Below are 20,597 nucleotides of genomic sequence, written 5' to 3'. Positions count from 1 at the left end.
TGACTGCGGCAAAAATGCAAAAGAAATGGACAAGCTGGGAATTGAACCCAGGACCTGCTCCAGACAATCACTGCTGGGTGCTAAGAAGCCGTCATACCACTAGACCACATGCCCTTTTGAGATGCTTGTTGTTAAGCAGCTGTGAGGAGAACGCCGGCAATTGCGTACATATTCCTGTCTTTTGCGCGCAAATGTGCACCGCATCGTCCATATCAGACGCAAGTCAGCTATTCGTTCGCATTCAATGTCATCACATTCACCTGCGACGTCACAGAGCTTGAAAACATACAAAGATGAGAATACATCAAAGAACAAAGCGATAGAGCGGTCCGTAGTTCTCGACGCCCTGTGACTGAGCATCCGAATCGTCCGATGTCTCTGCGTTGGCCTTCTGCTCGGCCACAGTACCATATTGACGATCCAGCTTGCGGTTCTCATAAGCTAGGAGGAACCGCAGGGAGAGTGCAAGTATTGCGACGAAGAACATAAAGGCCGCGCAAATGCTGTGTCCTTTAAGGTATCGAGGGCCAGATTCTGGTGGATAGATGTTGGTGCCGACCAGGGGTCCACATTGACCGATCAAACTGAGCATGACTAGACCGATGCCGCGCCGAGTATCGTTACCTTGGTTGTTCATTTGCCATGGGAGCAAATTGGCGATGCAGGGGAAGATGCCCGCCGCTGCGAGGAAGGTTCCGGCATATCTCGGTCCAGTACCTTGAGTCGTTGCGAGCATGATGTAGCCGATGGCGCCGACGAGCGAACAGCACACGATGGTGAGACCGCGCTGTTGGGTACGGTCGGCAATGTAGGTAGAGAGTAGAGTTGTCCAGAAGGCGAGAAAATATGGCGGTGCTGATAATCCTTGCGCGTCGACTGGGAGCTGTTAGTATATTATCTCAATTGCAGAACTCATCTACTTACCACCACGATATCCAAACTCTTGTATGATCGTCGGCAGATAGACCGGCAGAGAAGCATAGGACACATTACATGAGAAATACATGAGTGCCATCAGCCAAGCCTTCAAATCAGTCAAGGCGCTCAATGTGTCTCGTAGGGTGATGCTGCCTACGCGGCCCTTTCGACCATTCTGTCGGACAGCGCGACGGACCGCGACTTGCTTCTCGTCGCCATTCAGGAACCTGGCCTTGTCGGGAGAGTCAGGCAGGAAGAAATAGACTATTGGAGCCAGAGCGACTGTCGGAAGACCTTCAACGAGGAAAAGCAGGCGCCATGACGCGATATCTGTACGGCCAGAAGTGATCCCGTATGCGAGTGCGCCAGCAAAGCAGCTAACATTAGTCAGTATTGGTATTGACGCAGGACGGACTACAACTTACGTTGCCAGCGGTGCTGCGCTGACGAATAAGCCACAGCGGAACCCCAGCTCTCGTCGTAGATAGAAGAAGGAGAGAATGTAGGTAAGCCCGATGATAGGTGCTTCGAATACCGCCAACAGGAAGCGAAGCACCATTTCGCCAGCCCAACTTTGAACGGCTGCTTGACAAGTAGCTATTATACCCCAGGAGAACACCACCCATGCCGCAAAACGATGTGGAGGAAGTACCCTGAAGAACATGGTCTGCCATTGGAAGAGAATGTATCCAATGTAGAAGATATTCAACAGCCATGTGTAACGATCGCCATAAAGCTTCAAGTCATCTTGCATGCCGGCGATCTTCGCATTGCTATTCTGATATCAGCACATCGTTATTGTTGATGTTGATCAAGTCCCAGCTGACCCTATGTTTGATCGATCCAGGAATGATAGTAGGTAGATTGCGAAGAGCAACGGCATCAGATGCGTATCTTGCTTGCGGATGATCCTGCGCTCAATTGCGATTTCTGTCTCTTCTTGATCTGATCGCACATGATCATCGCCCATGTTGTTCGGCGTTGATCTGGAAAGTGTCCCGGCACCTATGTTATCGTTCATCTTGTCGTTGCTGGCTGCGCAATAGAATAAAGCCACAGCAGCTTTCAAGTTTGAAAAATGTTACTTCAATCCCGATTTCCAGTTAACAGCAGTCTCTGCTTGACCAGCGTACCAGCGTACCAGCGAATATGACTCGCCGCGATCTTTCGACCATGAGGCGAGGCCGATCTCGCCGACAATTGTAGGTTGAACAGCGAAGCTACGTCACACACGCGAAATTGGTACGAGCTTTATAGTTTATCCAGGCGAGTGGCTTCTGGATTGAAGTCCACCTATGTTGAATGTCAAGGGAGCATAGCGAATATTTATCCGTCATGAGTCTGTGTGTCTGACTTGCCCCGGCCTCTTGGAATAGTTCAGCACTCCTGTTCCATTAATGATGCGCAGCAGCGGCCATCTTTGAAGAAGCCATGCACTGTGAAACATTGCTGTGCGCCCTAGGCTTGAACGGGGAAACACAAGAAACGAAGATCTCCAGGGCTGTCACAATGTCGCAACCAAAGGAATTCGTCGATTAGGATCACGTGTTGGCGCGTCTCAAGGCTGCAAGCGGGCAAAGATAAATCCCGGGGCTAGCTCTGACGTCGCGTCACCTGCGACGCGAAGGCCGATCCTCTCTAATCGGTGGCGACCGATACAATACTACATACCTTGGTATATTGGGACATTGCCCAAGTTCTTCGTCCAAAATCACCGATACATGCAACGCAATGACCGTCATACTGGATAAGGAGAACGTTCCTCCGATTTTGCAAATCAAGAAACGTTATTCGACAGGATCACCCCTCATCTCCGAACGACTATCCAAACCTTTCAAATGTCCAGGTGCAAACACACCGGTGCGGATATCCGAGAAGCCTGCGCGGAAGAGACGAAAGGTCGACTATACCGGTGCCGACGAGAGTACAGAGGATGGCGACAAGCCTTACACGAACGAGGATCGCTTGGCTTTGGCGACCCGCGATGTGAATCGCTTCCCTGTCTTCAAGCCGAAAGATAAGGAGACAACCTTTCGCGCCCGGTTCTCGGTACCGCTCAAGAACAGAGATCCCACCGCATACAATTCTGTTCGACCTCCGCCTCTCTTGGGTTTGCGCCGTGGCCAGGTCTTCATTGCGAAACCTCTTCACGACCCTAGCGGAGAATTTGCCATTGTGCTCTACGACCCTACTGTGGATGACAAGCCCAAGCCTGTCGAGAATGACAACAAGTCAGACGAGCCGGTGGCAAAGACAAAGTTGGACGAACCGATTATGCACAAGAGTCTTGCAGATATTCTAGGAATCAAAAAGGTTGTGTCCGATGAGCGCCCGAAAGTGCCCGTCGTGATCGACCCAAGATTAGCCAAGGTGCTACGACCGCATCAAGTTGAGGGAGTCAAGTTTCTATATCGATGTACAACGGGTCTAATAGACGAGAAGGCGGAAGGCTGCATCATGGCGGATGAGATGGGTCTGGGCAAAACGCTTCAATGCATCACATTGATGTGGACTCTGCTGAAGCAGTCACCTGAAGCTGGAAAGGGCACGATACAGAAGTGTGTGATCGCTTGTCCGTCAAGTCTGGTCCGAAACTGGGCCAACGAGCTCGTTAAGTGGCTTGGACCCGATGCAATCAACCCCTTTGCTGTGGATGGCAAAGCAACCAAGGAAGAGCTCATTCAACAGTTGCGACAATGGTCTTCTGCGACAGGTCGTGCAGTTATCCGGCCAGTACTTATCGTATCGTACGAGACACTTCGGCTGTACGTTGAAGAGCTCCGGTATACGCCCATCGGTCTCATGCTATGTGACGAGGGACATCGTCTGAAGAACGGCGAGAGCCAAACATTTGAGGCTCTCACTAGCCTAAATGTACGGAAGCGAGTCATTCTTTCTGGCACGCCGATTCAAAATGATCTGTCCGAATATTTCGCACTGCTTAACTTCGCCAACCCCAACTACCTTGGCACGAGACAAGATTTTCGAAAGCAATACGAAATACCCATTCTGCGTGGTCGTGATGCTGCTGGAACTGATGCCGACAGGAAGAAGGGTGACGAACGACTCAAAGAACTTCTTACACTCGTAAACAAATTCATTATCCGCCGAACGAATGACATTCTGTCCAAGTATTTGCCGGTCAAATACGAGCACGTTGTCTTTTGCAACCTCGCGCCATTTCAGCTCGATCTTTACAATTACTTCATCAAATCTCCTGGTATGCTGCAAACCAGTTCAATATTCTGCTTCTCCCTGCTGACAAAGTTTTACAGAAATCCAAAGTCTGTTGCGAGGTAAGGGCAGCCAGCCTCTTAAAGCCATTGGGCTGCTCAAGAAGCTTTGCAATCATCCTGACCTCCTGAACCTCCCCGATGATCTGCCTGGCTGTGAGAAATACCTGCCAGATGATTTTGTACCAAAGGAGTCGCGCGGTCGTGATCGAGACATCAAGCCATGGTACTCGGGCAAGATGCAAGTGCTCGATCGTATGCTCGCGCGGATCCGTGCAGACACCAATGACAAAATTGTGCTGATTTCAAATTACACACAAACACTGGATGTCTTTGAAAAGCTTTGTCGAAATCGCAGCTATGGATGCCTTCGGTTGGATGGCACGATGAACGTCAACAAGCGACAAAAGCTGGTCGACAAATTCAATGACCCTGAAGGCCCAGAGTTCGTGTTCTTGCTCTCATCAAAAGCAGGAGGGTGTGGTCTCAATTTGATCGGTGCCAACCGTCTAGTACTTTTCGACCCGGATTGGAACCCTGCTGCGGATCAGCAGGCGCTCGCGCGTGTCTGGCGTGATGGACAGAAGAAGGACTGTTTTGTATACCGTTTCATCGCGACGGGTACAATCGAGGAGAAGATCTTTCAACGACAATCACACAAGCAGTCTTTGTCATCCTGTGTGGTCGACTCTGCCGAAGACGTGGAACGTCATTTCAGCCTGGACTCTCTCCGCGAGCTCTTCCAATATCGCCCCGGCACGACGAGTGATACCCACGACACATTCAAATGTAAGCGTTGCAGAGACGGGAAACAGCATCTGAAGGCTCCGGCCATGTTGTATGGTGATACGAGCACTTGGAATCACATGGTGAATGAAGGCGACAAGGGAGCCATGTCGAAAATCCAGGACCTTCTGTTACGACAGGAAACTAGCGAGAAGGATGTCAGTGCTGTCTTCCAGTATATCAGCCATTGATCTGGTCGTGGGTCGGGATCATGAAGATAAACGATCGTTCTTCAGGCATACAGCATTCATTAATGAGACACGTGAACAATGAGCCCTGCGTTTAATGAAACATTTCATGGTTATCGTGATGTTCAGTACCTACGCGTTAGTTTTGTGTAACCAGAACGGCCCGCTCTTCGCAGGGGCCGTGTTGCCCGCCGCCAACATCATGTAACAATACTCATTTTGGAGTAGCATATTCTCCCTCGCTGCGACTTCGGATACTCTCCAGCTTTGAGTGGTGGTTGCTCTCAGGCGCGGTATGATATAGCTCGTCGAATGTCAAGCAGTGGCGAAAGCAATGGCAAGAGGTCCTGTGGGAAGGTGTGATCCTCTGCGCTCGAATGCCCCTCTGTGGACCTGAGCAAAATCTTCCCATTCTCAAAGTATCGACTGAACATGCTGTTGTAGGAGCGATGCGAGTCGGAGACATTTTGGAGAGGACGATTATGCGAGCCTGCTGAAAACAAACGCCTGCCACAGGAAAAGCTCAATTCTCGACCAGGAACAAGACAATTAAAGCAGTCAGGACACACGGAGAAATCTCCAATCAAAAGTGAACAACAACCAACGAACCTAGGGAGGATACTTTCCAAGAGTGCCTTTGAGATGGGGATATCATTCCGTTCGTCTCTATCCAAGTCTACATGATCGACCTGTCCTGTTCCGTCCGTGTTCCAACACCATGCATCCAGCGGATTTCATCCGTCCGCCACCACCAACAACTTGGGATATCATTCGCCTTCCTTTCCCTTCCAGATCTTCGTACACACTCAGAAAGCAGCCGAAACCGAACCGATGACAGAAAAGCCAAAAAAATAAAAAAAGATTGCGAGCGAAGATCTCGAGGGTTTCGACCGCCGAAAGACCGTTCGCAACTGACCAAACAAACTCCGAGCATAGGTTCGCACAGAGGCATATGCACACACCTGCACATGGACATCCCCGGGTGATGAGGGAGGGCATGGATGAGGAAAGAGAGAAAAGTCACGAAAAAAATAAGAGAAATATTCTATTTTAGGAGCAAAGGAGATGACGGCGGCGGTGACACTCAGTGGTTAGAGCGACGCAGCTTCTCCTTGGCCTCCCATGCGATACCGTGACGGTCACCACCGATACCGGTGTGGGCGTGGCCGCCGGAGGAGTCGTCGCCGGAGTTGTGCGAAGGCTCCCGGCCCTCGAGCATCTCGGAGTGCTGGGGAATGCCGTGGCGCTCGCCCTGAGGCACGGTGTGCTCGTGGTTCTCCGGGTCGGTCTTGCTGGGGGTCCAGGCGAGGTAGTCACGGCGGACTTCGACGTAGTCATAGGCGAACTCGCCGAGCTGGTCGTCGTCCATACCAAGGAGTTCGGCCTCCTCGCTGGCGCGCAGATGGAGACCGGGAACGAGGTTGATCAGGTAGGCGATGAGGGCGCTGACGACGAAGGCGTAGGCGGTGCAGGCGACGATGTAGGCGACCTGCACGTAGAGGCGCCACCAACCGTGCTGGATCCAGCCTCCCCAGAAGGTCGAATTGCTCTGGTCAGGGCTGAAGTTGACACCGTCCAGGCCGATGATGTAGTCGGCGGCGAAGATGGCGTTGAAGAGAAGACCGATCATACCAGCGACACCGTGCTCAGCGAACACATCCATGGCATCGTCGATCTTGATCCAGTACTTGATCTTGGTGGCGAAATTGCAGCAGAGACCGGTGACGATGCCGAGTGCGACAGACGCCCAGGGGGTGATGAAACCGGAGGCGGGTGTGGCAGCGACGAGACCGGAAATGGCACCGGAACACCAACCGACCATAGACCACTTGCGGGCCAAGCGCCAATCGAGGATGACCCAGGTCGCAGCGCCGAACATGGCGGTCAAGTTGGAGTTCCAGCAAGCCATGACAGCACGGAGGTTAGCACCGAAGGCCGAACCACCGTTGAATCCAAGCCATCCGAACCACAGGAGGATGGTGCCAAGTGTGATGAGGGAGACGTTGTGGGGACGGAAGTTCAACATCATCTTCTCTTGACGGCGACCGAGAACCATGGAGTATGCAAGCGCCGACATGCCCGAGACGATCTCGACGGGTCCACCACCGGCGTAGTCCAACACGCCATATTTGAAACCCCATCCGCTGACGTTCCAGACCCAGCAGGCGACCGGGCAGTAGACGAGAGTGGCCCAGAAGAAGATGAAGACCATGGCGGGAATGAGGCGACCGCGTTCGGCGATGGCTCCGACGACAATGGCAGCAGTGACGGCGCAGAATTGCATCTGGAAGGAAATAGTCAGCATATTGCGAGAAACAGCGGAATTCGTATCTCGTTGTTGTCGCGTACCTGGTAGAAGGCGTAGAGAAGCTCGGGGATCAATGGGCTACCGGGGCTGGGCATGCCGAGGACGTTCATGAGACCGAAAGATTCGAGGTTGCCGATGAAGCCGCTGGTCGCATTGGGGTTGAACGCGAGCGAGTAACCCCAGAAGTACCATTGGAATGTGATGACGGAGCAGGAGGCCATACAAGCCCAGATCATGCTGAGCGCGGACTTTCTCCGAGCGAGACCAGAGTATAGGAAACCGAGACCAGGAACCATGATGAGCACCATCGCCGAAGCGACGATGATGTATGCCTGGTCACCCGGATCATAGTAGACGTTGAGGTTCTCGGTGGCTGCAATTCAGAGAGGTTTTGTTAGCAGGTTGCTCGCATTGAAGTGTCTAGTCCCAAGCGTCACACGAGCATTGGCCGCGCGGCGGGCGTCCGCCGCTCGCAGGCGAAGGAAGTCGAGAAGTAATAAACTCACCAGAGTTACCACCAGTGAGGCCAGTGCCATTGTAGGCGATGGCGGGTCCTGGAGGAGTGTACGACATGATTGCGGAAATGTGATGGTGGTGGCTGCGAAATCACCGCGCAAAGAGTGTTGTGGAAATCCGCAAATCAGTGGGCACGGATTATTTCGATCCCAGGGAATTGCTGTTCAACCGAAGTGGTGGCGTTTCTTCTTCCGAGTTCCCCTCTGCTGAGGAAGCGCGGGTCTGGCCGCTAGATGTATAGTTGATAATTCGCTCACGGGGGATCCGGAGGAGAGGAAGAGCGGCTCTCACGAGGAGATCGAGAGAGGGAGAGGGAGAGAGAAGGACGTGGATCTCTTGAAGAGAAAGACCCAATGCCCGTTGCTGAGGGAAATAAACAGTGAGAGAAGTTCACCGTTGAGATTCTGTGTGATGAGAGAAGAGTGGACACACGATCGGATGGAGGAGAGATAGATAGAGAGGGTGAAATGATTGAGAGCACGCGAATTACGAGCTGCGCGCGGGCAAACGGTTTCCTTTTAAGAATCGAGACGCCAACCGTTACCGCGCCCGTCAGACCCAAGCACACACACACTTGCATTCGCACTCACAAACGGGTGTTGAACAAGCGAGCGAGCGAACAAGTGCGAAGAAGCGCCCCGACGTCAAGGGCGAAAGAAAATCGGGACTAGACACACCTCACGCCTCACCACAGACACACACACACACACCTCGAGGCCGATTAGACAGGGTGTGTGTGTGAACCTATTTTGCGGCGGGCCTACTGTACAGCACCAGAAAAACCACCAGCGATCCATACTACTGCGCGACCTTGCGCCTTCTCGAACAATCAAGGCTTTTCTTCCACTTTGATTACCATGGCGCGGTGTGGGAAGATGTGATGAGATGCTTCCTTTCCTTCTCGCTTTCAACCGACTACTCCGACACTATCGTTGTGGTGGGTGTGCGAAGGGAAACCCATGCCACCAGTCTAACTCGGCCGATGCTCCCAAGACATACTAGATTTGTTCGTGGCGAGATACTGTAGATAGCCCTTGCGCAGATACACCAGATAGAACGGGAAGGGAAGCGCAGACAGTTGAAGTGAGGTGATGAGAATCCGTCATCGGAATGGGATGACCCACGCGCATCTCCCTCTACTCCCATACCCTTCCTTCAATCAAAAGCGTGAGCCCAGATGCCAGCCCATGGCGCGCGCGCACGCGCCGCGATACTGCTGCCGTCTCTCACTCACCAAATATTTCCACGGTGACATTTCTCGATCATGGAAGCAAGAAGAGAAGCTTGGGCGTTTTCTAGTAGCTTTGCCCTGCTCGTGACGACGAGTGATGACAATGCCTTCGTTGTCAGACAAAGACGCCCTGTGCACGACCTTATCGCGTGCTAGAACGCTTTCGATCAGAAGGAAGGCCTCGAGGGGGAGGGAAAAGGTGGAGGACCACCGCCCGGGCCTGGACGGGCATGCACACACGATCCCAGCGGGCGGCGCCTTGGCCTGCGTGAATGTGGAATCCGTGATGATGCTGTTCGATGGTGACTGGCCACGAAACCCACCTTTGTTGTACATACGACAGTGTATTTCATGATATCTCGTCGGATGAGTGGCGCGGTTGGTAATATCAACCACGCACACCTATGCGCGTAAATTCCTCTGCAAGACGCCCACCGTGAAGGAAACAGAATGGAATGGCTTTGATTCGGGTGGGAGTTTTGTTTTTCGCGTGGACAAGCTTGTGAGACAAGGCTTAGGTGTTTCCTGGGGCCCCTCAATCGCCCTCACCAGCAAAGAAAAAGTCCAGATCGAAAATGCCATGCATCGGATCCTGCTGTCCACCACTGCATCATCGTTCTGCTCTTCCATATGCTTCACATACTTGTGGTGCATACATGTCGAAGATCGCTGGGTCTACCGCCACGGACCGTATGTTACTACTGCTCCAATGCAGTAGCCGGCGTACGCACGAGAGAGGGAATGACGAGACCCTGGTTATGACTAGCAGCCGACAAACACAGTGCTGGAGTTAAGGGACCCTGAGATCCGGTGTATGTGCGCGCTGCCCTGCCTAGCGATTTCTTGTCGTTGCTGCTAGAACCGAACCATTCCTCCCGATGTAGGCTACGGGTGAGTACGGACGGCACAGCAAACAGGTAAGCATCAGCAGCACCGCTGTCCTGCTTCCCCCAAGGCCCGTCGTCGTTCTTGGTATCCAGCCGATCGCGCTCTCACGCGATCCATTCCCATTACCAGTAACCGCGACAGACGGTGAGCGTAACTAAGCATAGCGGCCGACGACATCATTGCCCTCGTAGTCAGGTGTATCTGATGCTGTCACTGTCTGACCAAGGTTGGACGGACGCCCCGCGCAATCCTGCCAATTTCTGTCACTCCCGAATGACATCTACAATACAGGACATTGCGGCGCGTGTATCTCCGCCCAAGCGAGCCTTGATGTATGATTGCGGCGTGGAGAATCTCGAATTTGATACCTGTCGAGGACATGATGGTCCAGAACAATATCCCAGGCGAACCAATCGATGATCGTGGAGCAAGGTTGATTTGATATTCCAGGATATCCGTGTGGGCATTGAGGAGGATCGAGTCGCGTGAGGAGACACACACGGGCTGGAGTGGAGGGATCCCTACATCACCCGCAATGAGGCCGGGAGATTCTATTTTTCGGCCCTGTCGCAGCACCACCAGAAGGGAGTGCCTTATCAGCTGCCAAGCGGGATGTCCTCGTCGTAGTGGTGGTGTTGGATCTGTTCCATTGCCAATTGTTGCCCAGGCGTTCAGTATCATCATCAGCAGAGGCCCACCACCACAACCACCACCGCCCAAAAAAAAAGCCAGCCCGGAATCCTTATCAGCGCATTGTTCAATCGGAAACACGCACGGAGCCGCAGCGGGCGCACTACCCATGCCACCCGCTTGACCGTTTCGAGGATCTTCACACTTTGATAAGCTGCTGATTGGTTCTTTTCGGAATTCCTTATCTTGTCCGTCCAACAGGGAATAGCGTATAACGACGTAATGGTCTTATTCATCGATTTCGCACCTTCGCACTGGCAACTTCACCTCATCGGCTGTCTCGCACGCCCCATCATCGTCACCCGCACACGGACCGCTTCCTAGATAGATGGGGCTCGATTTTTGTCTCGTGCAAATCCGCGCCATACAGACCGCCGTGATAATACATGGCGCCAACAGCATTGTCAGCATCACACCTCTGACCAATTCATGCACCTTACGCACGTTGGTCCGGCATTACTGCCCATGCCCTGCCTCGTCGAAAGGTAATAACAACCCGTCCGAATGGGACGAGCTTTCCCGCATTGGCGGCCTCCTCAACAGGAAAGTCTGTCTCGATCGTCCAGTAGTAATCGACATCGGTCAAAATCGACGACGAGGCGAGGACGGGTGTGCGTGAACCGCTGGTGCTGCCGCTGCAATCACCACCACTACCCTCTCCACTCTCCAGCCCTTTTGATGTCCATCCTGTACCCTCCGTCGGACATTCGGGGCGCAGGTCCGTGAATGGGAACTCGCCTACAGCACGGGTGCCGTCCTGTGCGGGCATTTTATTATAGAAGGTACGGTATCTTGCATCGTCGGCACGGCAGCAGCAGTAAGCAGGCAGAAAAGGCACACGGACGTTTCTTCGCGCACGCGACCGGGCACACACACACACTTTCCTCTTTCTCTCCCACGACACTGTTCACACCACTACTATCACTAGTAATAATCTGGGCTTGCGGCACGGCAATTGCCTTCTTCTTGTTCTTCTTCACATCTCTTCCCAGTGGCTCGAGATTTCCCAGCCCTTGTATCGCGATGAGATCGAAGACAAACATAACCCTCAAGGGTACCCAGGGACATCGCGTCGCGAAACGGAGCTGGTCATTCAATAAACACTACTAGTAGGCACAGCACAGCACAATTGCTTTACCCCATTCTCTGTCCAAATCTCTGTTATCACCTTGGCACCAGCCGACATTACAACACGAACCAATCCTCGAGGATTCCGTTATCAAAGTTGTAGTCTATACTTCTGTTCCTATCTCGTGTGATATATTGAAACCTGTCTGGGAGCCAAGCATCACATCCTCTTTCCTCTTTGCTTTTGTCCATGATTAGAACAGCATCTTGATCTGAAGATCTCTACCCCAGAGGCTCGGCGTACAATGTGGAGAGAGAGGGGAATCCCCCGCGATCGACGAGCAGGAGTGGATATCTTGTGAACTTACTTTGTGGACGCCGCGCATATTGCTCCAAGTTCACTCTCATCATGATTTCATCACTGACGATATGACCTTGATAACCCTGGATTCGACGAGTTCATTCGTTCCCGAAAGCCCTCAATGACTGGCCGCCGCCGCCTGCCGAGCCTTTGCCCCAAGACCCTAACGTCCCTCGCGTGCTGAACGATGGATCGCGCACGCGAAAAGAGTACATTAGTCTTGTCTGTTGATACCGAACCAGGAGCCTGAATTACTACTGGGCAATCCTTCCTATGCTTTCGCCTTTCGTTGTTTGTCGTAATCATGGAGCAATTCCGCCAAGACTCAGGAATCCCTTCAGCAGGGCACAGGAAAACGGCACATGACCTTGGAATAGCCTCTGCTCTGCTTTGATGTCCATGATTCATGTTCTTTGTAGTAGTACGAAGTAGCATCACCGGCAAACACGAACGACGCGTGATCCAGAACTCCTCTGGCAACCTATAATAATAGAACGGACTTGGGAAATCCTCCCGCATCCCCTCGCCATCGCAGTACGAGGAATTGGCACACGTACGCATAACAAATCATACGAGTCTCACTCGGTCTTCAATCCGCCTCGGAGAAATTCGGGAGGGCAGCCTTTCCAAACCAGCATTGCGGCTGTGTGCGAACACAGAGACCCAGGCGACGCCGCGCCGCCCGCCTGCTTCTTCCGCCATATTGGTTTCCCTCCCTATCTATGTCTTCCTGACAACACCAACCAGAGGCTGGCGAGGTTCAGTTGCTCGGAGGAACTAACACAATCTCACCTGCCCTCCTTCGTTCCCTACCTAACGAGAGTGCCCTTGACGAGGCGAAATTCTGCTCCCGAGTCATCGTCCGCGGAGGAACTCTCTGGTATCATTAGTTCAATAGGAGCTATTATAGTTGGTCGGATGCAAATGCCATGCGGAACAACAACAGCCGAACGCAACGTGGATTCCACGCGTCTTGCTCGTTCGGCGTTGTCGTCGTCGTCGTCGTCGTCGTCGTCAGCGTCGTGAACAGAATACGACCATTCATACGATATTGCAACACGTGAGGTGTGTGGTTTCCAATTATACAGGATCTTCTCTACCTTCCGATCTTCGGCGAGGTATTTTTCTGGTTCTCGTTTGGATCACATTGTCCTTTTCCACGCTACTATCTGCTACTACTGCGTGAGTGTTTGTCGATCACTGTCGGTGTGTGCAACAGAATCGTTGTCGTTGGTACCATATACCAAAACAAGGACGACAAAGGACAGAACCAAGGCATGTTGGACTTGGATTCCCTGACTACGATGTTTTGCATATGAGGCCACCTGGGTGGGGAGTAGCATCTCACGTCTTTGCGCATCACTGAGCACCGAGGGAAAATTCCCGATTGCAATGCTGAGGCGTGGGAGAATGTCAGCGTGAGACATTTTGGAGCAGTTGAAGCCGGCTGCGCGATATCTAGGTTCCAACCAAGTCTGGATGGAAAAGTCTCAGGAAGGATGTCGACACGCACGTGGAAACAAGACGTTATCTGTCGCCCGTGTTGTTATTAGTCATGCACTGTATTGCACGTACATGTACATATCGTCGCTGCATGTACGCGCAGGTACCAAGAGTTCGCTTCTCTATCTCTCAACGGATTCAGGTACAGTATCTGTGGGAGCCGAGTTTCTATGTACCTGTGTAACCAATTGCAGAGGTCGGGTTATTGTCGGCGAAAAAGACTAGGGTTGGTACATGATCCAACATTCACGCAAGCCGATCGGTTTGAGACCGAGGGAATGTGTGGAGATTGAGATCACGCAGTGAGATATCGACAGACAGACGGGACTCATCGGGGGTCTCGAAGAACAAGAAATATCGCCTCGTGAATGGTTGTGAGCATCCCGCTCGCTTGGGACTATATATCCCCTGTCTGCCATGCAGCTATCTTCCCACACCACCAACTCCACCGCCTATCTATCCTTCCTGCGAACCACATGCCCATGTGTCCGCCCATGACCTAATATAGTAACGAGTCATACGGGTTAGTATGATCACAGCATATGTAGCAACAGCGGTGAAATCGAAAAACGCCGAACACCACCCACATCCCACGCATGAATGCTAACACCCCTCAAAGAGGAGCGAGGAAAGAACGAAAAGAACAACGCCGATCACTTCCTTGGTCAGCAAGTAAGAGCAGGCCATGCAAGCCTTTCTTTTGGGTTTCCCAGGAAAACACCTGCATACGCCATGAACGAGAACTGAAATGCAGAGGGCGAAGCGATCACGCCAGACCATACAGAGCCGCGGCGAGGACCACACCGATGGATCCGACGAATGCGGAGCTATGTCTTGTAGCCCCGTTGGTTGTCGGAACATTGCCCGTCGCTCGTCGGCCGAGATACCAGGCACCAATGTCCGTCAATTGGCCGTTGCCCGTCAAAAAAGCCGCGTTGGGTCCGACGTTGGAAACGGATGACCTGTCATGTTCGGAGGGATGTTAGTGTCTCTGACGATCTTTCTTTATCTCCTGGTCTGGTTTCCGTCATGGTTGCTGTGCTGGTCAGACTTACCGGAATGCTCCAAACCAGGCGTAATGTGTTAGGTATCTGTACCGTCGTCAGCCTGCGATTCGAACGAGACATTTCATCGTCTCCCTTCTCTCGACAACCAAACTTTCCGAGCAGTTGAACGTATTGTGGTCGCTCGGACATAATAAGGTGAACTTACGGCTGCCGTTCGAAGTATTCCACGGATTGGTTGTAAAAGGTTTGACTTTGTTGCAATGTCACGCCCGGGTCCGCGAACTCAGTTATCCACATGGTCATGTTCGGATACGTCGCGTTGACCTGCCCCATGTGTGAAGCCAGACCCTCAAAGCTGCCGTAATAATGAACCGGAATCTGCTCGAGAGTTGTCATTAGCTCCACGTTTTCTTGCCATCATAATGTCTTTCCAAGCTCTTCTTGTCCACCATTTCACTGCCAGAAAGATTACGACCTACAAAATCCGGATTACACCTTCCTGCACATTGGTCGAAGAAATTCCGCAACCAGTTGAACCCCGTGGGCGCACTCGTCACCGCCGGCGCACCTAGCGAGATATTGAACTCTTTCTTCAGCGGCTCCATCTGCCGAATCCACGTCTCCGCCGCGGTCTGCGCATCCACACAGGAACCGCCATTTGCGCATCCATCCGGCTCATTGAATCCCAGAACATACGGAATCTTCGCGCCGCCCTGGATCTGCTGCTTGACCGAGTTGTAGAAGGACATGTCCGTGTTGCCGATCTGAGCGCCCCATAGCATCGGGACGAATTGAAGATTCGTTTTCTGTAGCGCGGCGGTCGGTGTGGAGAGGTAATTGTAGTACCAGGTCAGGTCGCCGGACGACCAGAAGTTGTTGTCGTTCCCATCCTTGGGCTCTACATAGCAAAGGCCACGTTTGCTGGACACGATCTGTGCTTGTGCGAGCGGTGTGAATGCTGTGCTGATGGCGAGGAGCGCAGTGAGCGCAGTGTGTGAAAGTGGTGACATTCTCTTCTCAAACGCGCCGATCTATTTTCCTATAATTACCAAGCGCGAGGTCGCTGGCGGCGGGCGAGCTGATTGCGGAGCGGAGGAGCGATTCCCGCGTGTATGATTGTAACGAACGTAGACTGTACAATAATGCGAATAAAAGAGAGAATGAAACGATGAAAAAAGACAACTTCTAATTCTGCATTCGTGGCAATAATGAGACCTACGGTATTCGACGCATGATGTTGAGAGTGTACATTTTTCTGGTGAGCTGCCGAGCTGCCGTGCATGGCCTGATCTCTTATTTCTATACGACGATCGGCGGACGCGACGGAGCCAAGAGTAATGGAGAAGGCGATGGCTCATCGCAGCCAAGCCTTCTAGATGACAGCAAGCGACGTCCCGATGCTCTATTCTCCCATGATGAACGAGATCGCGAGACTGCCTCTGGGACGTTGATCACGCCAATGGTGATAATGTTAAAGGGCACCGCATCAGGTGTTGAGGTGGATGTGGACATTGCCATCATGCCGGGCGGGCGTTGCTCGTTTCCACTTTCACGGATATAAGCGGACTGTGGAGACGCGAGGTGAGAATTGTTTGCTCTGCGCGCAGGCCCGGATGGAGAAAGATCCGTGCAGCTGTAGTAACATCTCAACATGTACGCTTTCTGACAACAGTTTCGCTTGTTGTAATCGAATACGAGTCAATCCATGACGATAATTCTTGTTCATAGACTCTCTGCTCATTGCTCATGGGCTGCGCTAGACAGTTCCGAAGTCTGTGATCAGCTTGCGCGCGCAACACACACGTGGCAGGGCAGCCGAGCGGGCCAGCCGGTGGGCAGGACTCTTTTTTGCTCTTCGTCATCATCACGAGAGACGATTGAGACAAAGGAGTCTAGAAGCTGCACAGGAACCGCTCAAAACCTTCAGGCCCTTAGCATACATATAGATGCCGTCGTCCCGAGAGTACACTTCCAGCTCGCGTTGCATATCCATCGATAACAATGATCCTTGCATCCCCTGGTCGCTTCAGCGTAGTTCATAAATTCCAGGAGATAAAGATTCCTCTTCCCGCGGACATTCTCCTTCTCGATGGTCCGAACACACTGTGCACACGCCAGGGCGTCGTTCTAGAAGGCCGACACCATTGGCTCGGGACCTGAGCGCGACAGATACACAAAATGTGAGTCTACGCAAGCCGGACTGGCGCCACAGCGCTCACGCCACGCGAGTGCAGCGTGGGGCCCTTGTCTCGGTGGAGATGTGCCCACCACCGCCCGATAGAGTGGTCGAGGGATTCGCATCTAACTACTCTCCCCAAGCGCGAGATAGGGATCTTGCGGCGTGCCACTGGAGAGTAACACGAAGATCTAACTAGTGCTTCTACGACAGCAGATTAATCACACCATCGGCGTGGAATGCATGTGCTCGCATGCAGGTCTGCGGCGTGCCTTATCGCGACCTCCCTCCTGCCTCCCACCACCCTTGCAAGCATCAATGTTACTCTCATCACGCCCGAACACGAGAGGAGACTATCGACGGGAAGTTTCCAGATGAGATTTGTCCCGAAAGGACGACTATGAAATGGTGATATGATGTGATTAACTTCCTCAGCCGCATATCATCGCGGCGGACCTGTGGCCGCCACCAGCCCAGCTCGCGGGATTGCGACCTGGATCGGGAGGGGTGAGATGTACGCGTGTTGCTCTGGTGCCGCTTATCCTAGTTCTTCAATATTCCGATCGAAGGCCGATCGCTGAAGATGCACATGTGCGAAGCACGTGGCCCCGCATCCCTGCCTGTCCTCTTAACCCTCGGATCAGGGGCTACCTCATCAAGAACTTCGCAGCTGCGTCCACCACCGCCAGGCCTAGCAAATAGGTAAGCATTTGTGCTCAAGCATGTTGGGACGGTATGCCCACGCGGAAGGTTCAGCTCACCTTGTGCTTGTGTTTCCACGGTCGTCTTCTGGACATTGACGTTTGCCTGTCGATCTTGCAATTCGTTACGTCGGTGAACAGTGATTGAATCATCACTGCTAGGCGTAGACTGCTCGTATGTTGCGCAGCTCACCGCATCAGTGCATGTCCAAGGCGATCCGGTCAAGACCCAAGGCTTGTTTCGATAATCGGTGCTGTTGAGTGGGACCGTAACAGGCCTAGGCGTTTCAGCTGCACATAGATGTCAATAAAAACGTCGCTCCAGTGTGCCTCGTTTCTCGCGAATCGATGGATGAACACGAACCTTGAACAAGCGCATCGAAAAATGATGCTCCCCACCATTGTCCGATCCGATATGATGTATCCCGCGAACTCAATGCCGCGTGCGCATTATGTTCTATCCAAGCTCTATAGCTCGAGCATTGAGAGCGATGTTGAGCTGCAAGTTCGGCCGGAGCGATGTATGTCACACCTGGGATCAATGCCGTCTGCTCAGGTAGAGGTTCGCAGAAGAGACTGAGGTGGTGGAAGTAGACGCCTTTGAAGATCGTAGCGTCTTGTGAGCAATCGCCATGGGAATCGCAATAGTCCTCCATGATTCCATTGCGACCGAGGCCGGCCCATTCGTTTGCGGTGGTGTCGTTCTCAGCGTTCCACCCGGTTGCCTCGATAGCGGTGCTTATGTAGCCGTAACCATCCGTCAGATAGGAGGCATCGCCTGTTGCTTCCCAAAGTCCTCGTAGGCCGGAAAGGAGAACACCTTGATTGTAGGTATAGACCATCTCGTTGCGTTCGTCACAGCTTGTCTGACCAGCTGAGATGTGGAAGCCATCCACAATGAGTCCTTGGGAATTTGTGAAGTTCTGCCCCTTGAACCACTGATACTCTTGAACAGCATTGTTCAAGAAGGTCATATCATACGCCGTGACGTATTGTAGCTCTGGCAATATTTTACCCGTTTGAGTGATGTAGTTTGGCGCAGGATATGGATCTGTGTCATTGTCTCCGGGGAAATATAGATACATGCCGATAGAGCTTGAGATAAACAATTCGTTTGTGATGGCGTTCTTGTAGGGTAGCAGTGCTGGGTTCCATGTGATCCCGCCACCGCATGTCGAGGTGTCGAAGTGATTCTGTACGATATTGTAGAAGACGTGCGCACGATGGGCAAACCTCGCCAGAACACTGGAGTCAGTCGTGGGTCCAAGATATGGTTGATAGTTCTTCATCAACTTGATGACTTCGAGCCATTCCAGCACGACCCATTGAGCATCATCGTAAGCAGCTCCGAAAATCTGTATGGTGTCTTCACTACCATAGTACGCTTCGATTTGTGTGAAGTACTTCTGTATATCAGCCTGGAATCGGGAAACATCTTCGTCCGTGTTTGTTTCTTGTAGAGCATCGCCGAAAGTTTCCACGGCTGAAGTCACGATTGTGTTAATTACGGCACCGATCCACTGAATGGTCGAGGGCTAGTGAGAAACATTAGTTATTGATTTCTCTGCAGTCGTTCAATCCCGCATGTCGTACCCAAGAGGTCCCATTCCAGTAAAGATCTTGCACATCACCCAACACCTCTTCCGTTGCATTCAACCAGTAACCCCCGTCAGAACTCCGAAGCCCAGTCCACTGCCACGCAGGGCCGAGAGAAGGTTGCCAGCCATCCCAGAAGCCCTCACCTCGAACGACAGATGCGGAAGCTCCTAAGAGTATCGCGAAAGCCTCGCGTAACCGCATGCTTATCGGAGATGAAAGAGATGAGATCTTGTCGTCATCATGTCAAAGGATAGAATTGGCATTAACAAGACCTTTGAATGCACTGCGAAGAGCTACCTGATCGTCGTGTCACGTATCGGCAGATCTGATGAGCGGCATCACATCGCACAACGTACGCATCATGCGAACGATAAACGTGCGGGTCGAGAACACTTGGATGTTTCCTTGTCTCAACTGACGCTGGGTCATGTTATTATGACAGACGGATCTTAAATTGCGCACCACCTGTCGAGATGGAGACAGGTAGTCGGTACCGAGCAAGTATCAACATTATGACCCTGGCCACGAGATCGCCTTCCACGTGTCGGCCTAGTGCTTCACATCTGCGCATGATAAGTTTCGCGTGTAACTATTCCTCGCGAGTGAGAAAAAGACGGTAATCAGTTCAACGAAACACTCGAAAAGGTAGTTGAGGTCGCATGCTCACAATGGAGCCCGATGTTCATGTCGTGCGCGGAGAGTTCAAGAAGAAGAGGTTACGTTGAGATCCGAAACGCGTCACGTGGAAAGTCCTCAATCTGGAGAGAAAACCAAATGGCCGGAATCTTGTTACGGATAGCTCAGCTTCATGTGAATCGGAGCAAGACAAAATGTCTAGCAATTCTGCACAAGTTACGCGAACTGATTACGAAATGTCTTAAATACACAACGAACATGTAACAACGGTCTGAGAGTCTAGATTGGTCGCGTGATTACGACGTTGAATGCGTTCTTTCTTATCAGATGCAGATGCACCAACAGCGTAGGGTCAGTCTACACACCTGCTGTTTTCTAGACGTCGGGAAAAATCCCGATGGAAGAGCTGATCTCCGAATCAAACGTCTGTTCAACGGCATTGCAGCATGCAACTCCGTTTTTGGAGTTGTCTGGGCCTTGTGCTCTGCCATACGATACATCAAGTGCAAGATCGAAATTTGAGCGAGTGACAATCATTTGCCAGAGGTTGATGTTGACCTCTCACCGGCAATGTTTTGGACGAGTTCATCGCTTGCTCATAAACTGTGTTAGCGCCGTATGGAAGGCGGGCATTGAGCAGCCCGATGACTCGTTCCACGGTAAAGCGAGCAGGGCTCGAAGTCGGAAATGGAGAGTCTCATGACACTACTCTTGTTGCCAGCATCCGGTCCCTCTTGCAGTGTACGACAATGACTACATCATTTGGGGTGTTTGTGTAGTAGGTGACA

At 52.2% G+C, this 20,597-nt stretch overlaps 7 protein-coding genes and 1 non-coding gene across 8 annotated transcripts; 1 reads left to right on the top strand and 7 right to left on the bottom strand.

Annotated features, from left to right (window-relative positions):
- Positions 1-26: 26 nt before the first annotated feature.
- On the bottom strand, positions 27-114 carry K489DRAFT_t46. Its single transcript has one exon. It is a non-coding gene; the product is annotated as a tRNA-Ala (tRNA).
- Positions 115-195: 81 nt separating this feature from the next.
- K489DRAFT_382597 (MFS general substrate transporter) lies at positions 196-2,273 on the bottom strand. Its single transcript, XM_033605415.1, has 4 exons — positions 1,746-2,273; positions 1,344-1,691; positions 925-1,295; positions 196-876 (listed from the first exon to the last, which is right to left on the bottom strand). The coding sequence occupies exons 1-4, from the start codon at positions 1,937-1,939 to the stop codon at positions 305-307; spliced, it is 1,485 nt and encodes a 494-aa protein (XP_033457701.1). The 5' UTR covers positions 1,940-2,273; the 3' UTR covers positions 196-304.
- Positions 2,274-2,554: 281 nt separating this feature from the next.
- K489DRAFT_382596 (DNA repair protein, SNF2 family) lies at positions 2,555-5,217 on the top strand. The gene is made up of 2 exons (XM_033605414.1): positions 2,555-4,138; positions 4,194-5,217. The coding sequence occupies exons 1-2, from the start codon at positions 2,650-2,652 to the stop codon at positions 5,126-5,128; spliced, it is 2,424 nt and encodes an 807-aa protein (XP_033457700.1). The 5' UTR covers positions 2,555-2,649; the 3' UTR covers positions 5,129-5,217.
- A 943-nt stretch (positions 5,218-6,160) lies between these two features.
- Positions 6,161-8,104, bottom strand: K489DRAFT_39303 (ammonium transporter). The gene is made up of 3 exons (XM_033606759.1): positions 7,940-8,104; positions 7,475-7,806; positions 6,161-7,409 (listed from the first exon to the last, which is right to left on the bottom strand). The coding sequence occupies exons 1-3, from the start codon at positions 8,004-8,006 to the stop codon at positions 6,210-6,212; spliced, it is 1,599 nt and encodes a 532-aa protein (XP_033457699.1). The 5' UTR covers positions 8,007-8,104; the 3' UTR covers positions 6,161-6,209.
- Positions 8,105-12,056: 3,952 nt separating this feature from the next.
- On the bottom strand, positions 12,057-12,872 carry K489DRAFT_39293 (uncharacterized protein). The gene has a single exon (XM_033606756.1). It carries the CDS (start codon positions 12,746-12,748, stop codon positions 12,245-12,247), a length of 504 nt encoding a protein of 167 aa, XP_033457698.1. The 5' UTR covers positions 12,749-12,872; the 3' UTR covers positions 12,057-12,244.
- Positions 12,873-13,356: 484 nt separating this feature from the next.
- Positions 13,357-13,636, bottom strand: K489DRAFT_382594 (uncharacterized protein). Its single transcript, XM_033605413.1, has one exon. It carries the CDS (start codon positions 13,612-13,614, stop codon positions 13,363-13,365), a length of 252 nt encoding a protein of 83 aa, XP_033457697.1. The 5' UTR covers positions 13,615-13,636; the 3' UTR covers positions 13,357-13,362.
- Positions 13,637-14,456: 820 nt separating this feature from the next.
- On the bottom strand, positions 14,457-15,948 carry K489DRAFT_390068 (glycoside hydrolase family 128 protein; the record flags this gene model as incomplete). Its single annotated transcript, XM_033606569.1, has 5 exons — positions 14,457-14,652; positions 14,746-14,781; positions 14,903-15,075; positions 15,177-15,618; positions 15,917-15,948. The coding sequence occupies 5 exons, from the start codon at positions 15,946-15,948 to the stop codon at positions 14,457-14,459; spliced, it is 879 nt and encodes a 292-aa protein (XP_033457696.1).
- Positions 15,949-17,233: 1,285 nt separating this feature from the next.
- K489DRAFT_382591 (glycoside hydrolase family 76 protein) lies at positions 17,234-19,822 on the bottom strand. Its single transcript, XM_033605412.1, has 4 exons — positions 19,168-19,822; positions 17,939-19,109; positions 17,635-17,865; positions 17,234-17,564 (listed from the first exon to the last, which is right to left on the bottom strand). Exons 1-4 carry the CDS (start codon positions 19,372-19,374, stop codon positions 17,521-17,523), a joined length of 1,653 nt encoding a protein of 550 aa, XP_033457695.1. The 5' UTR covers positions 19,375-19,822; the 3' UTR covers positions 17,234-17,520.
- Between the last annotated feature and the right edge of the window lie 775 nt (positions 19,823-20,597).

This window comes from Dissoconium aciculare (assembly GCF_010015565.1).
Source record: "Dissoconium aciculare CBS 342.82 unplaced genomic scaffold K489scaffold_10, whole genome shotgun sequence".
Lineage (NCBI taxonomy): Eukaryota > Fungi > Ascomycota > Dothideomycetes > Mycosphaerellales > Dissoconiaceae > Dissoconium > Dissoconium aciculare.
Note: the sequence above shows the minus strand (reverse complement) of the source record. Positions and strands in the feature narration are given on the sequence as shown.

Bases quoted from the DNA above. Each gene is read 5' to 3' on its own strand.
- K489DRAFT_39293 (XM_033606756.1), bottom strand. From the start codon at position 12,748: ATGCGTACGTGTGCCAATTCCTCGTACTGCGATGGCGAGGGGATGCGG.
- K489DRAFT_382597 (XM_033605415.1), bottom strand. From the start codon at position 1,939: ATGAACGATAACATAGGTGCCGGGACACTTTCCAGATCAACGCCGAAC. The intron at 1,296-1,343 runs GTAAGTTGTAGT...GACTAATGTTAG, and splicing joins AGCGCAGCACCGCTGGCAAC to CTGCTTTGCTGGCGCACTCG. The intron at 877-924 runs GTAAGTAGATGA...AACAGCTCCCAG, and splicing joins AGAGTTTGGATATCGTGGTG to TCGACGCGCAAGGATTATCA.
- K489DRAFT_382596 (XM_033605414.1), top strand. From the start codon at position 2,650: ATGACCGTCATACTGGATAAGGAGAACGTTCCTCCGATTTTGCAAATC. The intron at 4,139-4,193 runs GTATGCTGCAAA...AAAGTTTTACAG, and splicing joins TTACTTCATCAAATCTCCTG to AAATCCAAAGTCTGTTGCGA.
- K489DRAFT_382594 (XM_033605413.1), bottom strand. From the start codon at position 13,614: ATGTCTCACGCTGACATTCTCCCACGCCTCAGCATTGCAATCGGGAAT.
- K489DRAFT_39303 (XM_033606759.1), bottom strand. From the start codon at position 8,006: ATGTCGTACACTCCTCCAGGACCCGCCATCGCCTACAATGGCACTGGC. The intron at 7,807-7,939 runs GTGAGTTTATTA...TCTGAATTGCAG, and splicing joins CCTCACTGGTGGTAACTCTG to CCACCGAGAACCTCAACGTC. The intron at 7,410-7,474 runs GTACGCGACAAC...ATTTCCTTCCAG, and splicing joins TTCTCTACGCCTTCTACCAG to ATGCAATTCTGCGCCGTCAC.
- K489DRAFT_382591 (XM_033605412.1), bottom strand. From the start codon at position 19,374: ATGCGGTTACGCGAGGCTTTCGCGATACTCTTAGGAGCTTCCGCATCT. The intron at 19,110-19,167 runs GTACGACATGCG...GTTTCTCACTAG, and splicing joins ACTGGAATGGGACCTCTTGG to CCCTCGACCATTCAGTGGAT. The intron at 17,565-17,634 runs GTGAGCTGAACC...CCTATTTGCTAG, and splicing joins CGTGGAAACACAAGCACAAG to GCCTGGCGGTGGTGGACGCA.